The sequence below is a fragment of the Fusarium fujikuroi genome, chromosome FFUJ_chr01 (genome assembly GCF_900079805.1).
Source record: "Fusarium fujikuroi IMI 58289 draft genome, chromosome FFUJ_chr01".
In the NCBI taxonomy this organism is placed as follows: domain Eukaryota; kingdom Fungi; phylum Ascomycota; class Sordariomycetes; order Hypocreales; family Nectriaceae; genus Fusarium; species Fusarium fujikuroi.
This window is the reverse complement of record NC_036622.1, coordinates 2,084,519-2,103,166: the sequence shown is the minus strand read 5'-3', so window position 1 is coordinate 2,103,166 and position 18,648 is coordinate 2,084,519. Positions and strand designations below refer to the sequence as shown.

The window sequence follows — 18,648 nt, the reverse complement described above, 5'->3', positions numbered from 1 at the left end:
TGATTCGTTTCCTCAATTATTTGGCTTATCTACTGGGGTATCAGATCAACGCATCGTTATTCATAAATCTTCCATCCTCTCCTCTAGATCCTTGACCCACTCCTCCATCACTTGCTTATTCTTCTCAATAGACATACTGCCGTCCTTTACAGCCGCCTCAATCTTCACAAGACCTTCGTTCCACTGCTTCAGTTCCGTAGCCATCTCTGCTTGCTGTTTCTCAATGCGGGCCAGTGTCTCACTCGCAGTGGCAGCATCGGAATGAATTGCTCTCAGTGAACGAAGTCGATCCAGCAGAGGTGGGAGGATAGGAGTCAAGTTTTCAATCGTAGGGAGGATACCGTACAGAGCATTGATTTTGGCTTCTTGCTCAGTCTCTTCACTCTGAGCTGAAGAGCCATTTCGACCAAGCTCTTCTCTCAGTGATCTGGCCTTCTCCCGAGAGTCATTGAGCTTGTCCTGCTCTTGGGCCAGTGTTCGTACACGCCGACTGATTGCATCCAAATTGGCTGTCGAAGCTTCGGCAAGCGTAGAAATCTGCTTGTTCATGGAGTCCAAAGTAGGCAGAATTGCACGAGGAAGACCATTAGCCTCAGACTCTTGCATCAATGAAGCATTGATTCCGAGTCCCCGCTCCAGCATCAATAACCGACGGTCGAAATCAGTTGCCTTGGCTAATGCATGGCTTTGTTCATACGTCGGTTCGTACATTAAAGTATAAGTTGCATCCTCTGTTGAAGGTGCCTCGGTCTTCTCCTCAGAATTTGAAGTTACATTAGCCCCTGCAATCCGAATCGAAGTTGGCCGACCGGTGGGTTGCGATATCTCGTCCAAGACTTGGCTGAGGGAAGTCAGTCTGTCGTCACCGGTGGTGGCGTCAATGTTTTCCTTCGTTTGTGATTCTGCTTTTCGCTTTGCATATTCGTTCTTTGCTTCTTCCACTTCGCGCTTCAGGCGGGCAATTCGGCGTTCCAGACTCTCATCGTCGTCGTCGTCAGAGAGATCGCCAAGCTCCTGAGTACCGTCCTGCAGTATTCTTTGTCTCCGACTGGACACCTTGTACGCCTTGCGCTTCCCGTCGACTCGGTCCGAGAAGTCGACTCGGTTCGCGTCAACGTTGGTGGGAAGAAAGCGAGAACGCGCTTCATCTATTCGCAGCCGGGATCGAGATATACCGGGTGTCTCATCCTCGATATCGTAGAACTCGTCGTCCGAATGGGTTCGAGCAGTGGTTGTCTAGAGATACGTCAATGGCTGTGAACCGACTGTATGTGTAACACGAAGAAGCTTACAGGGACTGTAGAGTTGTCATCTGTGAGCTCCGGGGTCTCATAGATGTCTGGAGCGGAGTCCTAGGTAAGGTCGTCAGCATCTTCAAGATCTCTTTGTGCCAGAGGTAACAACTCACCAGATCTGGAAGAGCGGCGTATTTCCTGTTAAGAGCCATTTCCAATATCAAGGGAGATTTGAGTAGGAGCAAATTGCTACGTCAACCAGGGCCTCCGGTTACAGAGCTTTATTCTGACATAAACTTGTTGTGATGTTGTAAGGTGAAGGTGCATCACTTTGTACTTCGCTTCTGACAACAATGGAAATGGCAGTGAAACCAAGCACTGTCCAGTTATATCCCTTTTCGGCTTCCGAAATGGTTGAAGCACTGACCATTAGCGTAACAATAGCGCTAATGCTTCACTGTTTACTTATCCCCTGGCGGCGTTAGACCCTGCCTACAAGTCTAGTACCAGGGATTCAGAGGTGCCCGGGCTGCAGGGCGCAGGCGCGTTTAATCAGACGCGCGCTGACTCGCCAAGGGCGAGTGGGGAATTCCAGCAACATCTCAGTGAACTTACCTGGCCAGTGAAGGCAGGAACAAACACAGTTGATAAGTTGTTGTTTCGAGGAGGAAGCCGCTGTATCAAATCTTGGCTCATACACTCACATTCTTTTGATTTCTTTCTTTCTTTGCTTTTAAACGTCTCATGGCCATGCTCTAGCTTTTGAAGTTCTTTCCTTTCAGAAGCGTCTGGACGTCAAATCTCTCACCACGGCACATAAGTTCATTTCAAAACCCTTACATTTCCATCTCGGCTTCTCGCAGGGAAAATCAATCTGCAATGGCTGGCAGAGTGACGGGGTTAAGCAGACACCAAAGACCACCGCCGCTTCTTTCCCAGATTCGTGGCTATGAAAAGCGAAAGCTTGAACAGCAACCTGACGATGTCAACGCTCTGCCCATGTCTTCCGAAGACGAGGCTGAAGACGATATACCCTCCCCCGCCGACTTAAGGCTGAGACCAAGTGGCTCTCAGGCCCAGACGCCAATCGAGCAGTCTGATGATTCCGAACCAGAAACTTCAGCTCGTGGAGATATCAAGCGCACAGCCTTCCGCAACCCGAGTAGCAGTAAAAGTCGTAGGAATTCCACCCGAAAGGTGAACCAGAAGGAAGAAGAGACATCGAAAACAGGAAGCCATGCGGAAACATCTTCCTCGAGCGTGAAACGAAGGAAACTTGGCAGCAGCAAATCCGGGAATGGTTCTCATTTCGAAGACACTTATGGATTCCCCAATGCAGGCAGCAGCAAAGCAAAATATGGGAGCTCACAGCCTCGAGGATCGCAAGCTTCTCGTGGCTCGCAAAGTTCTCAAGTAAAGAAAGGTTCGTCAAACTGACGACCGTGTCACTTTCTTATTAATCCGTATGTAGGCAAGGCAAAAGTGACAAAGGGCGAGCTTATAAATGAGAAGACCGAAGAAGACGACTTCTTACATAGCTCCCAGACGGAAGAAAAGCCGACCTTCAAACCTGTGTCACAAGAATCCTTTAGTAGTCCCACAACGTCGAAGGTTTCTTTAAGGCTTGCACCCCAGGATGACTTGGGGACTCCCAAAAAGAAAGGGAGCATAGAAAGAAAACCCACAAGCCGCGGTCTATCTACTACTCCAACAAAAAGCCAGGTAGCTCACACCGCCACCAAACTTTCGCAAGACGGCCCGAGCAGGTCGCGTTCGTCGTCTCAGAATCGAATGGGTGTCTGGAAACCGGTGCCACTTCCAAAGAAATCAGGGGGCCGACTCAAGACGCCCGAGTACAAACCACCCACGTTCGTTGCGCCAGCCGAGATTGATGGCATGCAGACGAGCAATAGCGATATAGGTAGCATATCATCGCCAGTCTTATCAGATCTGGATGAACTCAGCGACACAGAAACGATCAATGAGGAGCCCCTCGCAGACAAAAACAGTTTGGACGATAGAGTGACGAAATGCCCGTGGTGTGGGGACCTTGTGTCAGAACAGACCCTCAAGGATTATTCCAAGGGGAAGAGACTGAACGTGCAGATGCAAACAAGGTTCTGTGCTAAACACAAGAAAGAAACTGCCATGGACACATGGCGTGAAAGAGGCTATCCTCATGTTGACTGGAGCCATCTTGAAGGGCGACTGGATGACCATCGAGCATACTTGACCAAGATCGTCAATGGTAAACAGTCATTTTTCCGTGATATTCTAGCAGAGAAAATCGAAACAGGCCAGGCCAGGTCACTCAAGAAGGAGGGTAACCTCAACCCAGGCTACTATGGCCCAAGAGGCTGCAAGCTTATGTGCGATTACCTCGTGGAGGAATTTGGTGAATCGTTGAAAGAGAATGCGACAAAAGATCGTGTCATCGCTGGTCGTGGTTCTGCAGCCTTTATCCAGTCGGTGTTGGTAGCTGAACTTGCTGTACAATTGATCATGGAGGATATGGATGTGTCTGCCTCGGAGGCCAGGGAGATTATGGAGGAGAGCAAGGCTCTTGGTGAGCTGATCCATGAAGAAACATGACATCTGAATGTGAAAATACAGACGGCAAATAGATATTTATATACATATATAATACGTCAAGAAAATAAAAAATGCACATGCCCCTTGCCCGATGTTTGCTTGCTTACATACTTTTTTCTTGGCATACTGAATGGCATGAAAACAGAATTTTTGGATTTCGTTATATCGGAGGCCAATGTGGCCGTCTAGGTCTAATCGCAGCTCTCTGAACTGGTCAGAATATGATACATGTAGATTCTAGTCAATGCTGACATTTCGCCAGGTCTTCATCGCCGATCCCTCTATCCAAGCCGTTCTATTGTTCCTTCTTTGTCTTGAGGGAAATATCAGTTGTTGTCTGCATGAAGAACTGTCGCTCAATAGCTTTGAGTATCTCGTCGAGAAGTCTGCATCAAGTTAGTTGGCTGTAAGCAAATAGCAGCAAGTTGAACTTACACGACAGGGGCACTGATGGCAACAACTGCCTTCCATTCCAAAGCGTTTAGGGGCACAATGGAGAACAGGCCTTGAAGGAAGGGAATATAGACGAGGGCAAAATGCAAAGCCATGGACAGAGCGATTGCATAAACGAGCATCATGTTCTTCCAAAGGGGCAGAGTGAGGAGAGATTCGCTAGATGACAGCGCGTTAACGGCGTTGAACATTTCAATCACAACCAGGATAGACAAGGAGACCGTTGAAGCTGCCTTGGCCATATCGTTGGAGAACATGGAGCAGCCGATTTCGGGGAAGTCAGCTGAGCAGTGGTGGAAGCGAGTGAGTTGGCGGAAAGTGATCTGAGGGCCCTCCGGGTTATACATGAACCACCAAGCATAGCCAGCAACCGTAGCGAGACCAACATAGGTACCAATGACGAGATACCGGAAGAAGAGCCATCCACCAATCAGAGCTTCATCTCTCTTGCGAGGACGACGCTTCATGATGTCGTGATCGGGGGGGTTAAAAGACAGAGCGGTGGCAGGCAGACCATCGGTGACGAGGTTGACCCAAAGAAGTTGAACTGGAACGAGAGCCTCGGGCATACCAAGAGCAGCCGTCAGGAAAATCGACACGACCTCACCAATGTTGGACGAGATCAGATACCGGATGAATTGCTGAGTGTTGTTGTAAATGGAACGACCCTCCTCGATGGCTACCTCAATAGTGGCAAAGTTGCTGTCAGCAAGAACCATGTCGGCAGCTAGCTTGGAGACATCAGTTCCTGAGCCCATCGCAACACCGATATCGGCCTTCTTCAGAGCAGGGGCATCGTTGACACCATCACCAGTCATAGCAACAACCTCACCAAGAGATTGAAGTAGGTCGACCAGTCGAGATTTGTGGCTGGGTTCAACGCGGGAGAACAGAGAGGCACGCTTAGCTGCTTCAAGTTGCTCGCTAGGGGACAACTGATCAAACTCGCGGCCGGTGTAGCTCTTTCCAGTAAGATCCTCATGCTGACCAAAAACGCCAATCTGGCGGCAAATGCTTTCAGCGGTGTTACGATTGTCTCCAGTGATGACGATGACACGGATACCAGCATCCTTGCACTTCTGTACAGCCCCGGGAACCTCCTCTCTGGGAGGATCAAGCATGCAGACGAGGCCAAGGAAAGTCATGTTCTGTTCAAGCTGGGCATATTGTTCGGTAGAAGAAGCAGTGTGCAGAAGAGGGTTCTCAGCCACCTTGTCGATGCTGGCGAGAGCGATGACTCGAAGACCGTTGTTGCCATATCGTACAATCTCGTTCATGAGGCGGTCTGCAATCTTCTTGGTGAGTGCAACCTTCTTGCCATTGGAGCCAACGAGAGTTTGTGTGCAGCGATCGATAACGGATTCGGGAGCGCCCTTGACCAAGAGTTTCTTATCATTACCCTTACCGACCAAGACAGACATGCTCTTGCGATCCCGAGAGAACTCGTACGTAGCTAGGCGAGGTAGTTCCTTCTGGTAGGCTGCACTGGCATAATGAACACAATCTTCAGGGCGGGTATCGGTAGGGGCACAAGGTCCAATCTTCTCAACCAAGACTCGAAGAGCACCCTCAGTTGGTTCACCAATGCTGGAGAAAGTGGCAGATCGAGAATCATAGGCAAGCTGGGCGTCATTGCAAATGGCAGCTACCTGTGTCATTTGGTGGATGGTAGCAGAAGAGTTGGGGAGGTCCTGAACGACAACACCGTTTGATTTGATGGCTCCGCGAGGTGCGAAGGTAGTGCCCTCAACATCGAGCTCGTCTAGACCACTGCCATCTTCGTTGAGATGCAGAACCTTGCTAACGCTCATCTGGTTGGTGGTCAGAGTACCAGTCTTGTCAGAGCAGATGACGCTGCAGCTCCCAAGGGTCTCAACAGAAGGGAGGCTTCGGACGACAGCGTTCTTAGCAGCCATCTTTCTCGTTCCAAGAGCCAAGCAGGTAGTGATGACAACAGCCAGACCCTCCGGGATCGCAGCAACACCAAGGGAGACGGCAATCTTAAGGTAGTAAATGGCGCCCTTGGTCCAGTTGCCGTGACTAGGATCATTGAAGTTGGGAATATTGATGAGCCAAACCAGGATGCAAATGACAGTAATAACCTTGGCTAGACTGTCGCCGAAGTCGTTAAGCTTCTGCTTCAGGGGCGTGGGTTCCGAGATCTGGGCAGTAATGCTTTCGTGGATATCTCCGATAGCGGTGTTAGGGCCTGTGAGAACAACAATTGCTCGAGCGCGACCAGTTACAACAGTTGTTCCAGAGAACAACATGTTGGTCTGGTCCTGTAGAACAGCTTTCTCGTCTTCGATAACGGTAGAGGCGCGTTTGCCGACGCTCTCGCTCTCTCCAGTGAGAACTGCCTGGTCGACAGAGAAACTGTTGCTTTCGATAGAGATAACTCGACAATCGGCAGGAATACGATCGCCAATAGAGACTGTGACGATGTCGCCGGGGACTAGCTCTTCGGCCTTGACTCGTGAAACATGACCACCATTTCGCACCACATTTGCTTCGTTGGCTGAGTATTCCTGTAAGGCGGCGATGGCCTTCTCGGCGCTGCTCTCCTGGGAGACTCCGACGACACCGTTGAGAATGAGAATGGTGAGAATCTATGGGAGGCGTGTCAATGGTTTGCTCAACAAGAGAAACAGACAGGATCGAAGAGCGAGTTTGCACTTACAACAACTGGGTCGACGAAAGCACTCCAGCCTTCTTCATCGTCGAAAAGTGCCAGAACGAATGAGACTGCGGCGGAACCAAGAAGGATAAGAACTAGCTGGTCCTTGAATTGCTCTAGGATAAGCTCCCACAGAGGAGTAGGAGGCTCCTCAGGAATAGCTACCAGAAGTTAGACAGTTGAAAAACATGGTGGGGTTACGGAGCGTATCTGACGTACAGTTGCGCCCATGTTTGTTGCGTAGCTCGGTGACCTGAGAGTCGCTCAAGCCTGTAGCCTCGTTGACGTTGAAGTTGGCGAGGACATCGCCGACTGGTTTCGCGAACGCGCTCTCCATGGTGAAGGCGATGCGCAACGCGAGCGCTCGGAACGACGCTGAATCAAGTGTGTATACCGAGAAGTTGACAGCGAGACGACTTGCGAAAGAGAGAGAGAAAGTGTCTCGTTAACCTTGAAACAAGGAAAGGAGGGTAATGTAGATGTCAGAAAGAAATTGACAACACGTATACTAGAACCTGGATGAAAAGGAAAGTGTAGGAGAGAAAGATAAAAGACACGGAGGCAATAAACTATAGTAATCGCCGGTTTCCAATCCTGTCATGGAACAGTTTACTCCGTACAGTTAGGTAGATTTGTCAAGACTAGAGAGGCAAGGCGATGAAAGGGCCCACGCACGTGGCAACCTCCAACCTTGCAGTATAGATTTTATTCTGACTAATGGTGGAGTCTGCTGTGAAACCTGCTTCATCGGACTAAGTGATACTAAAACTAGACAGAATCTGAGTCGCGAGACTGTCAACTTTTCTGCTTCCACCTTTCGTTAGAAATTCTCAAGTCAAGGCGCTTCTTCATGGTCGAAAAGCTCAACGTGTTCGTTTCCGTCTCGGGCAGTCGGCATGTCTCTCCAGTCTTCTAGCGTGACAGTAGCGCATCCCCACAATCTGGGAGGGCCACTGTAAACCCTCCTGAAAACCAGGCACCAGTCCCCTGAAAACCGATTCAAAGACTGTTCTCCCGCCGAGAAACCCCAGCTCGATTTTACCTTAGTTGGGTCTAGCTCTGTGAGCACCGCCACGATGCCGAGCCAGTTAGCTTACACCTTACATCACGACAAGATGCAAGTTGAGTCTTTACTTGCCGAGCATATATGCCAAGTTGTCGATTGCCGAATAAGCCGCTCTCACCAATTGAAGTTGAAGGTAAGTATGGGTAAGTCAGAGGGTCGGTGGAGACCACTACATATCTATCCACGAAGATATGTGATACTCGTAAGCTTCTCAGATCAAAGCCATTCCATCCCGGCTCGGTATCGCCGACTGACTCGGAATAGGGCTTGGCTGAGAAAAGTTGGTGATCATGACAGCCTCTACTGTGCGTGGTGCAACAAGACATCATGCCCGAGTCTGTCTAGGTCTGTGTAGTAGATAACTTCTGGCAAGGATACTCTCGAGATTACTTTTTTTTTTTCAAATGAAGCATAAACTACTGTATGGGGATTGCTTAGATACCTAGTGACCAGTTTACTACTCTCCAGATATAGATGTTTGATGTAAAACACCACTGTCACCTAATGTGCTTGATCTTGAATATGATATTTTATTTCCGCCAAGTATCGGCCTTAAACATGATGTCAGACACGGTTTCTCCACATCAGACAACCAGGCTATTAAAATTCATTGAAAGTCCTTTAGGGAGCAAGAAGACACCAAACTTTGATATAGGGTGTCAAAATGAACTGAGCAAAGAGTCCCCTAAGCTTAGGCTAGATTCATCTAAGCATTTTATTCGCTTATTAGGGTCAAGGTCTTGAGTTTTCTTTCCTCCCCTAGAAAGGAAATCATTCACTTCGGCTGTTACGTGGATACCGCAGTGCGTTATTGGGTTGTGATCCATGACCAACAACTGGCAAGTTCCTAAATCATAAACACAATACAACACATATCACCAGCTGTCTAGCATCATCAATAATAAACACTTAAAAGTAATCCTAAAACTACCATGTCTCTTTTGCTGACCTCTTGGTAAGAAGTTGAGCTCTTCAGACTTCTCAATACTACTATCATGCGCTGTCCACCTGTCAAGCCACGAACAAAGATTCTTTCAGCCTCCCCAACCTCTTGTATATGAACAAGCCGTGGATCTCTGAGAATGTCGCCGCCACATCAAAAGAACCATGAGATTATTAGACTGATGCCTCGGCCTTGACCGTCAATGTTACGAGTGTGCAGACAGCCGTGAACTCATAATATCTCGTGGCTGCAAGTAACGAGGTCGGCTTCAAATAACGTGGGAGCCTTTTGGCCTATCATTTATTCAAAGCATATTCTGATCTTGAGGCTTGCGTCGATTGACCTTTTGGTCTCGTTGCATCACAACTCCTGGACTCGGGCATCAATATTCCCGTCATCGGTGCTTCCAGCTTGGGCCCTTCACCAATGGCCCTGCAGACGCCTCTTTGTATCACCACTTCTCAGCCGTGATACTCTGGCTCATCCTAATCGGCAATACGATTCCACAGCCTAGGATCATGGGTATTGAATCTCAGTTGAGCCAATGTGGCCAGACAAGACTGCCTGACTGGATGGGCAGGATCTTCTTTTTCTCGGTTTGGGGCACAATTCCGGGTGACTTCTACCTGCAGGATTGCTCATCACTCTTGCATGACTTCTCCTGATACGCCATCAAGGAAGGAATGTCCCGAGATACTGTATCTCTCGGTCCGCACCTTCCTGCCTGTACCGTGGATAGTAGGTACCTAAGTAATGTAGGTACTCAGGTAAGGTAGGCACTCCCATAGATTGTGACCTCCTGCAAGTTTCCCAGCCTTTCCCTCTGTGAGTTCTGGTGCTGTGAGCTCTGCTTTGATGTTCGGTCTATCCCATTCATGACATCTTCCTCCTCCTCATTCATCATCACAGCCATGTTTGGACAACTCGTCTAAAGCCGCTTTTTTGGTGTAGTTGGATTTTCTTGGAACCAGCACTTTGTTAATTTCTTGAACTTTACCTCGTCGTTCTCTTTTCACCATGGCTCTTGTGAACCCTTCAGCCTTGCCCGATGTTTCTCGTAGCATCCCTAGTTCAAGGCATTTCAGTTGGACAGCCGGCTTTCCGTTTAGATCACGATTTGATTCCCACGACAGCCTCCGCAGATTATATGACATTCATTTGCCCTCGAGATTGGAAGAACTTCGCCTTGATGATATCAATACCTTTACAACCTTGAATTGTACCACCCAGCACGCGAGATCCGAAAGAGCAACTACCACACGCGCGAGACCTTCTTGTCCGCAGATACAAGTCGAAACTATTCAAGAGGTCCCATCCAGCGAATCTTTTGCTGAGAATGCCAAGCTTCGGAGGCCCTTCTCTAGGTGGATGAAATCATTGCATCGCCGAGTGAGTCAAAGAGACTACGGAAATGTTTGGTCCCCAGATACTGGATGGGAAAATCTCGAGTGCAGTGGAACTTATCAGCGATCAGTTCGCCGCAGACTCAGTCGCCGGCTCTCGTCTTCTGGGTCTTCGCTGGGTTTCATCGAAGCAGTCCAAAGTGCTAGTATAAGCATTGCTAGTGCCAGTGCCATCTCGCGCTCGCACCGGCATCATCGCCTTTCAAATTGCCGGTCGCGGACTGAGCGAAGCAGTCGAGCTTCTCTGTCTGCCCCAAGGTTTTCCGAAGACAGTATTCCGTTCGAAAAGGTCAGCATTGATGTTGCTGCCGTCCAGCGTTCTCTTCGGCGCCGGCGGATTATCGAGGAGCTCATCAGTACAGAGGAGAGCTATATTGGTGACATTCGTTTCCTTATTCATGTGAGCTCAGACCAGCACTACTCTTAGGCCAACTGACAGCAAATAGACCTACATCAACCTGCTCGCTGCTCTCCCAACTTTACCTGAGCGGCTACGCTCGTCTATCAACCATAATCTTGATCAAATCCTCCAACTCCATGAAGAAATACTCGGCGAACTACATAGGGTAGTTCCGGACTCTGAGTACAGCCAAGCTGATCATCTTATCGTATCCTCCTCGAAATCAAACAATCCCAAAACTGGACACCGCCGATGGTCAAGTTTAGATATGGTCTCAGGCGATCAAGGCAGCCTCCAGTTGCTAGAAAAGGAGCCTGGTGTATTGTCTGAGCCTCAGGTAGCAGCAGATGCGGCCAAGATTTTCAGTAAGAGGGTAAGTTGCCGTCTTGCAGTTCAATGCCTGAGAGTTGCTGACATTCCGCATTCAGATGCATTGGTTCTTCATGTATCAGGAATATGGTGCAAAGTATGAGATGATGATCAAAGACGCCACTTCAGCTCTAGAAAATCTCCCCGAATGGGAGTTACATCAGAAAGGGCTCGAGGCCTTCGCGTTCACCATGGAGCCATCACCATCGTCCGATAGCAGAAAGGCTCTGACCATAGGTGATCTTCTTGTTAAGGTATGCTCCTCTGATCATATCTGCTTCACTGTCTGACATGTCAGCGTCAGCCTATTCAAAGAATTTGCAAATACCCCCTTTTGTTTGCAGAGCTACTAAGGTGCACCCCAGTCATCGACTGTCCAAACTCTCACATGGAAGTTGAAACTACACTAATGAGGCTCCGAGAGGCCACAGCTGAGATAAATCGCTCAACTGAGGATAATTTGATGAAAGGCATACTTGAAAAGACCTGGCTATTGCAGGATCGTATCGTGTTTCCAAACAGGGTATTCTTTCACATGTATTTCCTTATTGAATCTTTGCTAACTATATACGAGAGACTCGATGCGCATTCGAAAAATCAGGTTCGTTCGTTTGGTCACATTCAGTTGTGTGGAGTCTTGCATGTATGCTGGCAGTCGCCGGCCGGCGTTGACGGTCAGTACATGATCTGCTTACTCTATAAAGACGTCCTCTGTCTGGCCTCTGGGGGAAAGTTTGATCCTATCTACACGATCATGGCCTGTATCGATGTACATTGTTCAGCTGTTGAAGATGCTGACAATGGGCGCGGTAAGGTATGCCATATAGAACCGAGACTTGAGCTAACATATCTTGTAGGCTTGCAATGCCACCTAGCTCCCTTCTCTTGGAAGCTTGTTTTCGAGAGCGATCATCAACTTTACGAGGTGGTAATGACGGCTTGTACGTCAAGGGAGGAGAACGAATGGCGAACCCGGTTGCAGCAACCACTGTGTCTAGAGCCAGTTGGTAGATCTCCTGGTCTGCAAATATTTCTCTCTCTTGACATCCAGAGTCTAGGCACTGTGTTTGGACGGCCTGGTATGCTTGCACTTCCCAAATAATGAAAAGGCCAGGTCATACTGAACATCGGTAGGAAGTATCGCGAGGAGTCTGTCGACGCATCAGGCATCTGTGGGAAGCCCCGAGTCATCCCTGTGTCATGTCATTCTCAAGAATACAAGTACCATGAAATCTAGTAGTGGTATTAGCTCTGTAGCTGGCCTTCATCGTTCACAGTCTTTGTTGTCAACAAAAGTCAGAACGCCAGTCCTGGTTTCATCTCGTAGTGAAAGAGCGCGGCTGGAGGTGCTTCTCTCAGACGTCTGGAGTCAAGATGTTCTTCCCCTTCCTAGCATGACGAACATTGCACGGAATGAGCAGATGATCAGGCGGTCAGCATCAACCGTGATGAGAAAGTTGAGTGTATCCAGCATAACGAAGAGGTCAGGAAGCTTGTCACGCAGAACGATCGAGGACCCATCGAGTGAAGACCAGGTCCGCCAGACGAGTTTTTCAAGTGATAGTGGTTTTGACATCTTTGACAAGGCTGGTCGTGAGGAGAGCTCACACTCGTACACAAGTAAAGGCTCAGCGCTCCCAGAGACTCGAGAGCTAAGTGAGGAGGATGATCATGTATCGGACATGTCTCCGAGGCTGGAGCTCACTCAGATATCTGAACTCGAACCTCTCAATTTGATTGAGATTATGTCAGACAAGCAGCTGCAAAGCGAGGCAGAAAACACACCCGCTCTACAAGACTGTATGACAAACAGGCTACAGATCAATTCTCCACAAAATGGTTACAGAACAGCAACGCACTCTGTTGCGAAGGAGAACCTGTCTCGCTTGGCTAATGCCACCGCCGTGCAGAGCACAGATGTTCTATGGGGGAAAGAGACAGGCTCGAAAAACGAAAAGAAGTGCACTGGCATTCGCAGATTCTTTCGGTGAGAAACTGTTCTGAGAGCACTAGTTGGCTATGACGCTTGATACATCTCTAGTAAAGCTGTGCTGTATTATCAGTTCAAAGATGATGGGAAACTACATGGTACGTAGGCATGTAGGCGTTGGATTTTATTATTAGCATCACTAACACAACCTGATAAGGTAGTTTCAGGTACTGATGACCTACTAGTCGATCGTTACATTACTTTGATAAGCTTATGTAGTCTAACTCAGTGGTTTCTGAATAGTGCTTTAAGGCTAGGGGATTCTTGCCTAGTATTAGTTGTTTGGTTTCAAACCATCAGTTTTCTCGAGTTTCATGGGATGTCACAACCATGCGTCAATGAACAATGCATATATCATGAAGTTGGATCCTCGGCATCACCTCATGCACCAAGAAAATGTCCCCCTAAAGAGAAGCAGGCCAAGACAGCATTCACAGGATCAAAAGCATTTTATGGTTTGCCAAGGCAATGACAAAGAAGATGATTTGTTACTGACGTGGAAGACGGGAGAACAACATGGGATCCGCTGCAACTTGGCCAATCCCTTACAAGGAAATCGTTGCAGGCTGGCGTGAGGAGCACGCGATCGATCAACATGGCCAGCCCATAAGGCACACAAGCTTGGAGTATATACTATTCAGGGTACCTTATTCTTTTGCTTCCTCGTGCTCAAAATACGGTGACGTACGCGGTGGGTTCAAGCATGCAGGAACGTGTACAGTAGAAGCAAGACGAGCAACTTCGAGCCTGGCAAGCAAACGGGGGTATGCCGCTTCATTGGCTGTGTTGATGCTTACAGCAAGCTATAGTGGAGCCTGTTCCGCCTGAAGGCCTTATGAGCCCCGCGATGCAGTACGTACCGATCCACTTGCCCGCCTTTGGAAGAGCACAGCTATGACGTATGACGTAGGTAGCTTGCAGCCAGCAAGCTAGGTAGGTACATTCGTCACTGCTCCTCACATTGAGCTTCCTTTTAAGCCTCTGGATGCACCACACTTCCTCGACTCCTTTTCTTTTCTTCTCCTTACCTTCATCTTCATCCTTCGATCAACAGCTAGGCTATCAACAAATTCACCCAGCGAGTTCTCACTCTAATCGTTTGACGACTCTTCATCGCCAATACAACCACTACCACTTCCCTTACTCAATAAACAATCACAATGGCTCGCGGAGAGACTCAGCAGACCAAGGTCCACTACAAGGGCAGCGACGACTTCATCATCTTTATCGATGATGTTGAGACCTACCAGAAGTGGAAGAGCGACAAGAGCATTCCTCTTGCTCACTTCATTTCTTCCTTCAAAATCTTTCTGACACACAAGTAAGTCAAGCCACCCCGCTTTGTATCTCCCCCTTTACCTTCAATCTCGTGGCTAGCATGGAAATGGAAGCCCTGCGTCATGTACTCTGCTGTAGTCTGTGCAGAATTGGCCTGCCAGATATCTGGCACTTGACCATGGCTTCAGCCTCCCTCTGCCAGCCATCACCAAAACAATTACAGTTTTGTAACACATAAGCTAACATTTTAATAGCCAAGGAGTTCAGGGAAGTCTCGATGCTGCTTCAAAGGCTGCTCTTGAGAACGAGTTTGGTACCTCTGTCGACGATGATGTCATCAAGCAGATCCTCGAGAAGGGCGATACTCAGACCGTAGACGTAAGGACCTTGTTGTGAGACATTCCTACCTAGCCGCGCGACTAACATGGCCGTACAGTTCCCCGAGCGTCAAGGTCCCAAGAACGACAGCAAGGGTCCTATGATCTCCCACTAGAAGAAACAACATTCTACACGACGTACCAGACAGCAGGCGTTTGGGGGATCCGCCATATTCTTTTGGGCATGCAATTGCTAGGAAGGGGCTTATGTTGAATTGGAGTGAGCGGTACTATCGGTGAACGACTAAGACTCGTCTGAAATGGTTGATGAAGTTGTCACCTGGCAGTTAGTTGGCTTGAACCACGATCGTGTTGACAGCTGAATGAATCAGCCAGCGTCTGATGCTCTGAGAGATGGGCATTTTATGATAGTGCTTCATGAAATACAACCAGCCTAGGGAATTGCAATGCGTTTATGTCGCGATATAATCTAGACACACGTTGCCCGAAGTTTGGTGATCTTGAAATTAATGTAGACTTGTAGCACTTTGTGATACTTAAGAAAATAGCGGAAATGATTAGTCTCGCACTCTTTACTTCATTTTACTCGCTGGGTAATAAGACTTCTAAGAATTGATAGGTCTAAAGATCTACTAAATTACACTAAATTTATATAAGTCTGTTCACCACGTCGGATGAAGTTCATCAGCTTTCTTGCCTGTCCTTGACTACATCGGTGCTTGGATCGTCAGGTCAATTTATTAATATCGCGAACAATTAAGTTGTTTGCCCTACTGATCACCGAAGAAAATCATTCCATTAGTTGTGATTTAAAACGTATCAGGCTACCTTGTTTTATCATCTCCCACTTGCACTACTTGCTTTAAATTTAACTGACCTCTATTTGATTCTCTCTGGCATTAACACAGCAATGAAAATATTACCTTTATGTGTGCATGTGTATATATTCATTCATTTGTTCATTCTATGAGCTTGGACCACGCTCCATGTCTATGTGCTGTGGCTTTCACATGGGAACCTAAGGTATATGTAGCTGATTTATGATCCAAAAGAACGCTATTAGAAAAGGAGTGTTTCGAAGCATCAGCCAATACCACCACTTGGCAAAATCCACAAACAGATCCGGTTTCGACATATTTAGAGGACTCTTAGTTGTTTCTACTATGTTTTGAATCACGAAGCTGAACTGCCCTTCCGGCTTGGCTCAACAAACTTGCATGTAGGTATCCAAGGAAGCAAGAACAGAAACATACATGGAACAGTTGAAGACAATTTGGTAGTATTATATCTATATTGCGGGTGCTTTGGCTCCAGGGATTGTGGCAGACTCTCACCGGAAGTCCTCAGGCCCGTGAAGGCTGCACAACTCGGCCAGTTCCTTGTCTCCTGATTGCACGACGTTCCTCTGGAGACGGCTGTAAACAGTATAACCCTCTCCGATGGTATCCTCGTCTACCAAGACCTCCACGCTGATCATGCAAATGGAAAATCCAAAAACAAACGCAAACGCAATGCTAGAAATGAAACCTCCTCGGTGCAGGATGAGTCGTACACACGCAGTACTGATGGTCTGATGCTCGTATATCACGAAAATTCGCCAAACGCCGCAAAGGGGTATATGTGTAACAGTGTCTCTTTGTAAAATTCGAGGTTTAGAGATGGCGTTCAATTAAGAAGTCAAGCTATAGCCCGTTCTGTATTTTTTGGTATTATACATCCATCATAGCAAGCTGCGACTATGCACGCGTAACGCCGCCGCTGCGCCCACGATTAGGAAGAGTCCAGGGTTTTGCGCAGATCATCTAGAAATTCAGTGTTAGTCACAGATAAATTTCTCAAGGCTTGCAGTTGCCACTAACCTCGCCTTCGCTATAACCCCAGAAGTATACGACCATGCCGATGAGGTAGTAGATAGCGGCGTTTGTGCCTTGGTAGATAAGAGCAGCACTGAGTGCCGTGAGAGGAAGGATGGCAAGTCGGAATTCTAGCGAGCGGTGGAGAGCTGAGCCGGCGACGAAGTTAAGGGGCCATTCGAGAGCTAGCATGGCAATCCCCAAGAGGAGGTTTATTATCTGTAAAGCTGGCACGGGTCTTACTGCACCATCTAGGGTGCGCGTAAGGAAGTCCCAGAAGATCTTAGGCCAAAAGAAACACTCTATGGCAGCCACAATCTGATCTGTAAGGTAGCGTAAGTAAAGAAACGACCGGTTCTTCGAGCCATGGTCAACTTACAAGCTGCGGCGCTCAAGATGATGAGACGGGCCCAGTGATTCTTGATGAGCTTTCCCATGATGAATGAATGTTGATTGTCAAGCCCAGATTAAGTTGCCCTTCACTCGTTCCCAAAACGTTTCCTTTTCCTTGCGGATAATAACCAGTCTCGTTTTCCCTCGTCGAAGTTGTCGTCTATTCGTATAGTACCCAAACACTGCTGCCAATAGTCCTTTTTCGGTGTGATATTACAGACCGGCCAGCGGCGATATGGTATAAAAGAGCGGACGAGAAGACAAAAACGAAAGTATTAAAACGAACAGTAACTCTGTCAGGCCAGCAGACAGAAAGAAGCGAATGGTGAGAGAAGAAGAAGAACAGCGGGCGAGTGGCGGATGATATCAAGGAAGAGATGAGACCCTTGAAGGATAAGCCAATGTGTTAAGGTCGTCGATCCCGACGGTTGAGGCTGAGCCGAGAGCGAGGTGGATAAGGATAGAGCGGATGCTCGAGGTTTGAGACGTTGGCGTTGGGCGAACGGTTTAAGGACGATTATGAAGCCGATGATGTCGCGGAAGTTGGTTGGCAGATCCACGCACTCGACTGTATGGTCTATAATCGTGGCAAGCACACGCGCGACATTGTATAGGATTGTCGTTATGGTTATCTTGGGGAGAGACGGTGGCGGTATCGCAAGGCTGATTCTGTCTCATCCAAGAGCGGCTTCTTCCTTTCCCGAAGTTATTGTAGTCGCAAGATTGTATGACCAGGCGAGGTGATACTCAGGAGTCTTCTGAGACGTTACAAGAGACACAGATTTCAAGGACCAGGGATTGGGGGGGGGGAGGCTGCAAGTTGCAGTGGAGGGCAGCCTGAGACTTTTAAGAAAAGGCCAAGAAAAAAACCACGACAGCCAAAATGCGCCTCTTTCTTGGTATGAAAATCTAGGCCAATGCAATGCATTCATGTACAAATGAACCAGGGTCTATATGGACCGTCGGGCCACGAGCCACGCCATTTCTCGGGGCCATCTTTCACTTTCACGTATTCGCCTCACGATATAGAAGCGCCTGAAGACCGGCGGTGCGATGGAAAGTGGAAAGGCGGGGAGAAGAGAGCTAGGATGTGAAAGTTATGCGATGCAGCGGCTCGTCACACAGACCGACGTCCATCATCTTGGAGCTAGAGCGGGTGCAAGCAGCTCTGAGGTGCCATGATTGGCAGTTACCACGGCTGGTGTGGTCAAACATCGATAAACTCATGTGTCGCAGTGGTGTGAAGGCTGGTAATTGGTGATGACCTCGGCGGTTAGATGCAGAGCACAAGCCAATGAGCGTGCTTAGCGGCCATGTGGGAGAAGATGGGAAGCGGGTAGAGAGAGATGTGACAGGGATTGAGTGATGTCGCATCAAGCTAAAAGGAAGCCCGGGACAACCAGTTAAACAACTCAACTTTGAGAAGAGCCAAGAGCATTCAATCACTTCGTCGTTCCCTTAGATGAGCTTCATCTCAGCAAGAGACTCTTCGACCTATCTCTCGGTCGACAGCCATCAGTAGCCAATTTCTTGTTTTAACTCGAGTCTCTCTCATGAGACATAGGAGGATACCACATGAGGCAGATGCTGGGACAGCCGACGTTGCGGTGTTTTGACTTGCTGTCGGACCCCTGACCCCTGGCCCCTCTCCCGCCCAC

At 48.4% G+C, this 18,648-nt stretch overlaps 6 protein-coding genes; 3 read left to right on the top strand and 3 right to left on the bottom strand.

The window, feature by feature from the left end:
- Window positions 1–60: 60 nt before the first annotated feature.
- Window positions 61–1,447, bottom strand: FFUJ_01459 (uncharacterized protein; the record flags this gene model as incomplete). XM_023578473.1 has 3 exons in its annotated part: window positions 61–1,236; window positions 1,293–1,352; window positions 1,409–1,447. 3 exons carry the CDS (start codon window positions 1,445–1,447, stop codon window positions 61–63), a joined length of 1,275 nt encoding a protein of 424 aa, XP_023424111.1.
- Window positions 1,448–2,114: 667 nt separating this feature from the next.
- FFUJ_01460 (uncharacterized protein) lies at window positions 2,115–3,827 on the top strand (the record flags this gene model as incomplete). XM_023578462.1 has 2 exons in its annotated part: window positions 2,115–2,658; window positions 2,707–3,827. 2 exons carry the CDS (start codon window positions 2,115–2,117, stop codon window positions 3,825–3,827), a joined length of 1,665 nt encoding a protein of 554 aa, XP_023424110.1.
- A 295-nt stretch (window positions 3,828–4,122) lies between these two features.
- FFUJ_01461 (probable calcium P-type ATPase NCA-1) lies at window positions 4,123–7,294 on the bottom strand (the record flags this gene model as incomplete). XM_023578451.1 has 4 exons in its annotated part: window positions 4,123–4,213; window positions 4,263–6,889; window positions 6,961–7,118; window positions 7,177–7,294. 4 exons carry the CDS (start codon window positions 7,292–7,294, stop codon window positions 4,123–4,125), a joined length of 2,994 nt encoding a protein of 997 aa, XP_023424109.1.
- A 2,689-nt stretch (window positions 7,295–9,983) lies between these two features.
- FFUJ_01462 (uncharacterized protein) lies at window positions 9,984–13,129 on the top strand (the record flags this gene model as incomplete). XM_023578439.1 has 7 exons in its annotated part: window positions 9,984–10,769; window positions 10,816–11,142; window positions 11,198–11,392; window positions 11,443–11,661; window positions 11,713–11,947; window positions 11,996–12,217; window positions 12,273–13,129. The coding sequence occupies 7 exons, from the start codon at window positions 9,984–9,986 to the stop codon at window positions 13,127–13,129; spliced, it is 2,841 nt and encodes a 946-aa protein (XP_023424108.1).
- Window positions 13,130–14,288: 1,159 nt separating this feature from the next.
- FFUJ_01463 (related to RNA binding protein) lies at window positions 14,289–14,899 on the top strand (the record flags this gene model as incomplete). XM_023578428.1 has 3 exons in its annotated part: window positions 14,289–14,449; window positions 14,661–14,784; window positions 14,843–14,899. 3 exons carry the CDS (start codon window positions 14,289–14,291, stop codon window positions 14,897–14,899), a joined length of 342 nt encoding a protein of 113 aa, XP_023424107.1.
- A 1,581-nt stretch (window positions 14,900–16,480) lies between these two features.
- Window positions 16,481–17,034, bottom strand: FFUJ_01464 (uncharacterized protein; the record flags this gene model as incomplete). XM_023578417.1 has 3 exons in its annotated part: window positions 16,481–16,546; window positions 16,604–16,920; window positions 16,977–17,034. The coding sequence occupies 3 exons, from the start codon at window positions 17,032–17,034 to the stop codon at window positions 16,481–16,483; spliced, it is 441 nt and encodes a 146-aa protein (XP_023425447.1).
- Window positions 17,035–18,648: the final 1,614 nt, after the last annotated feature.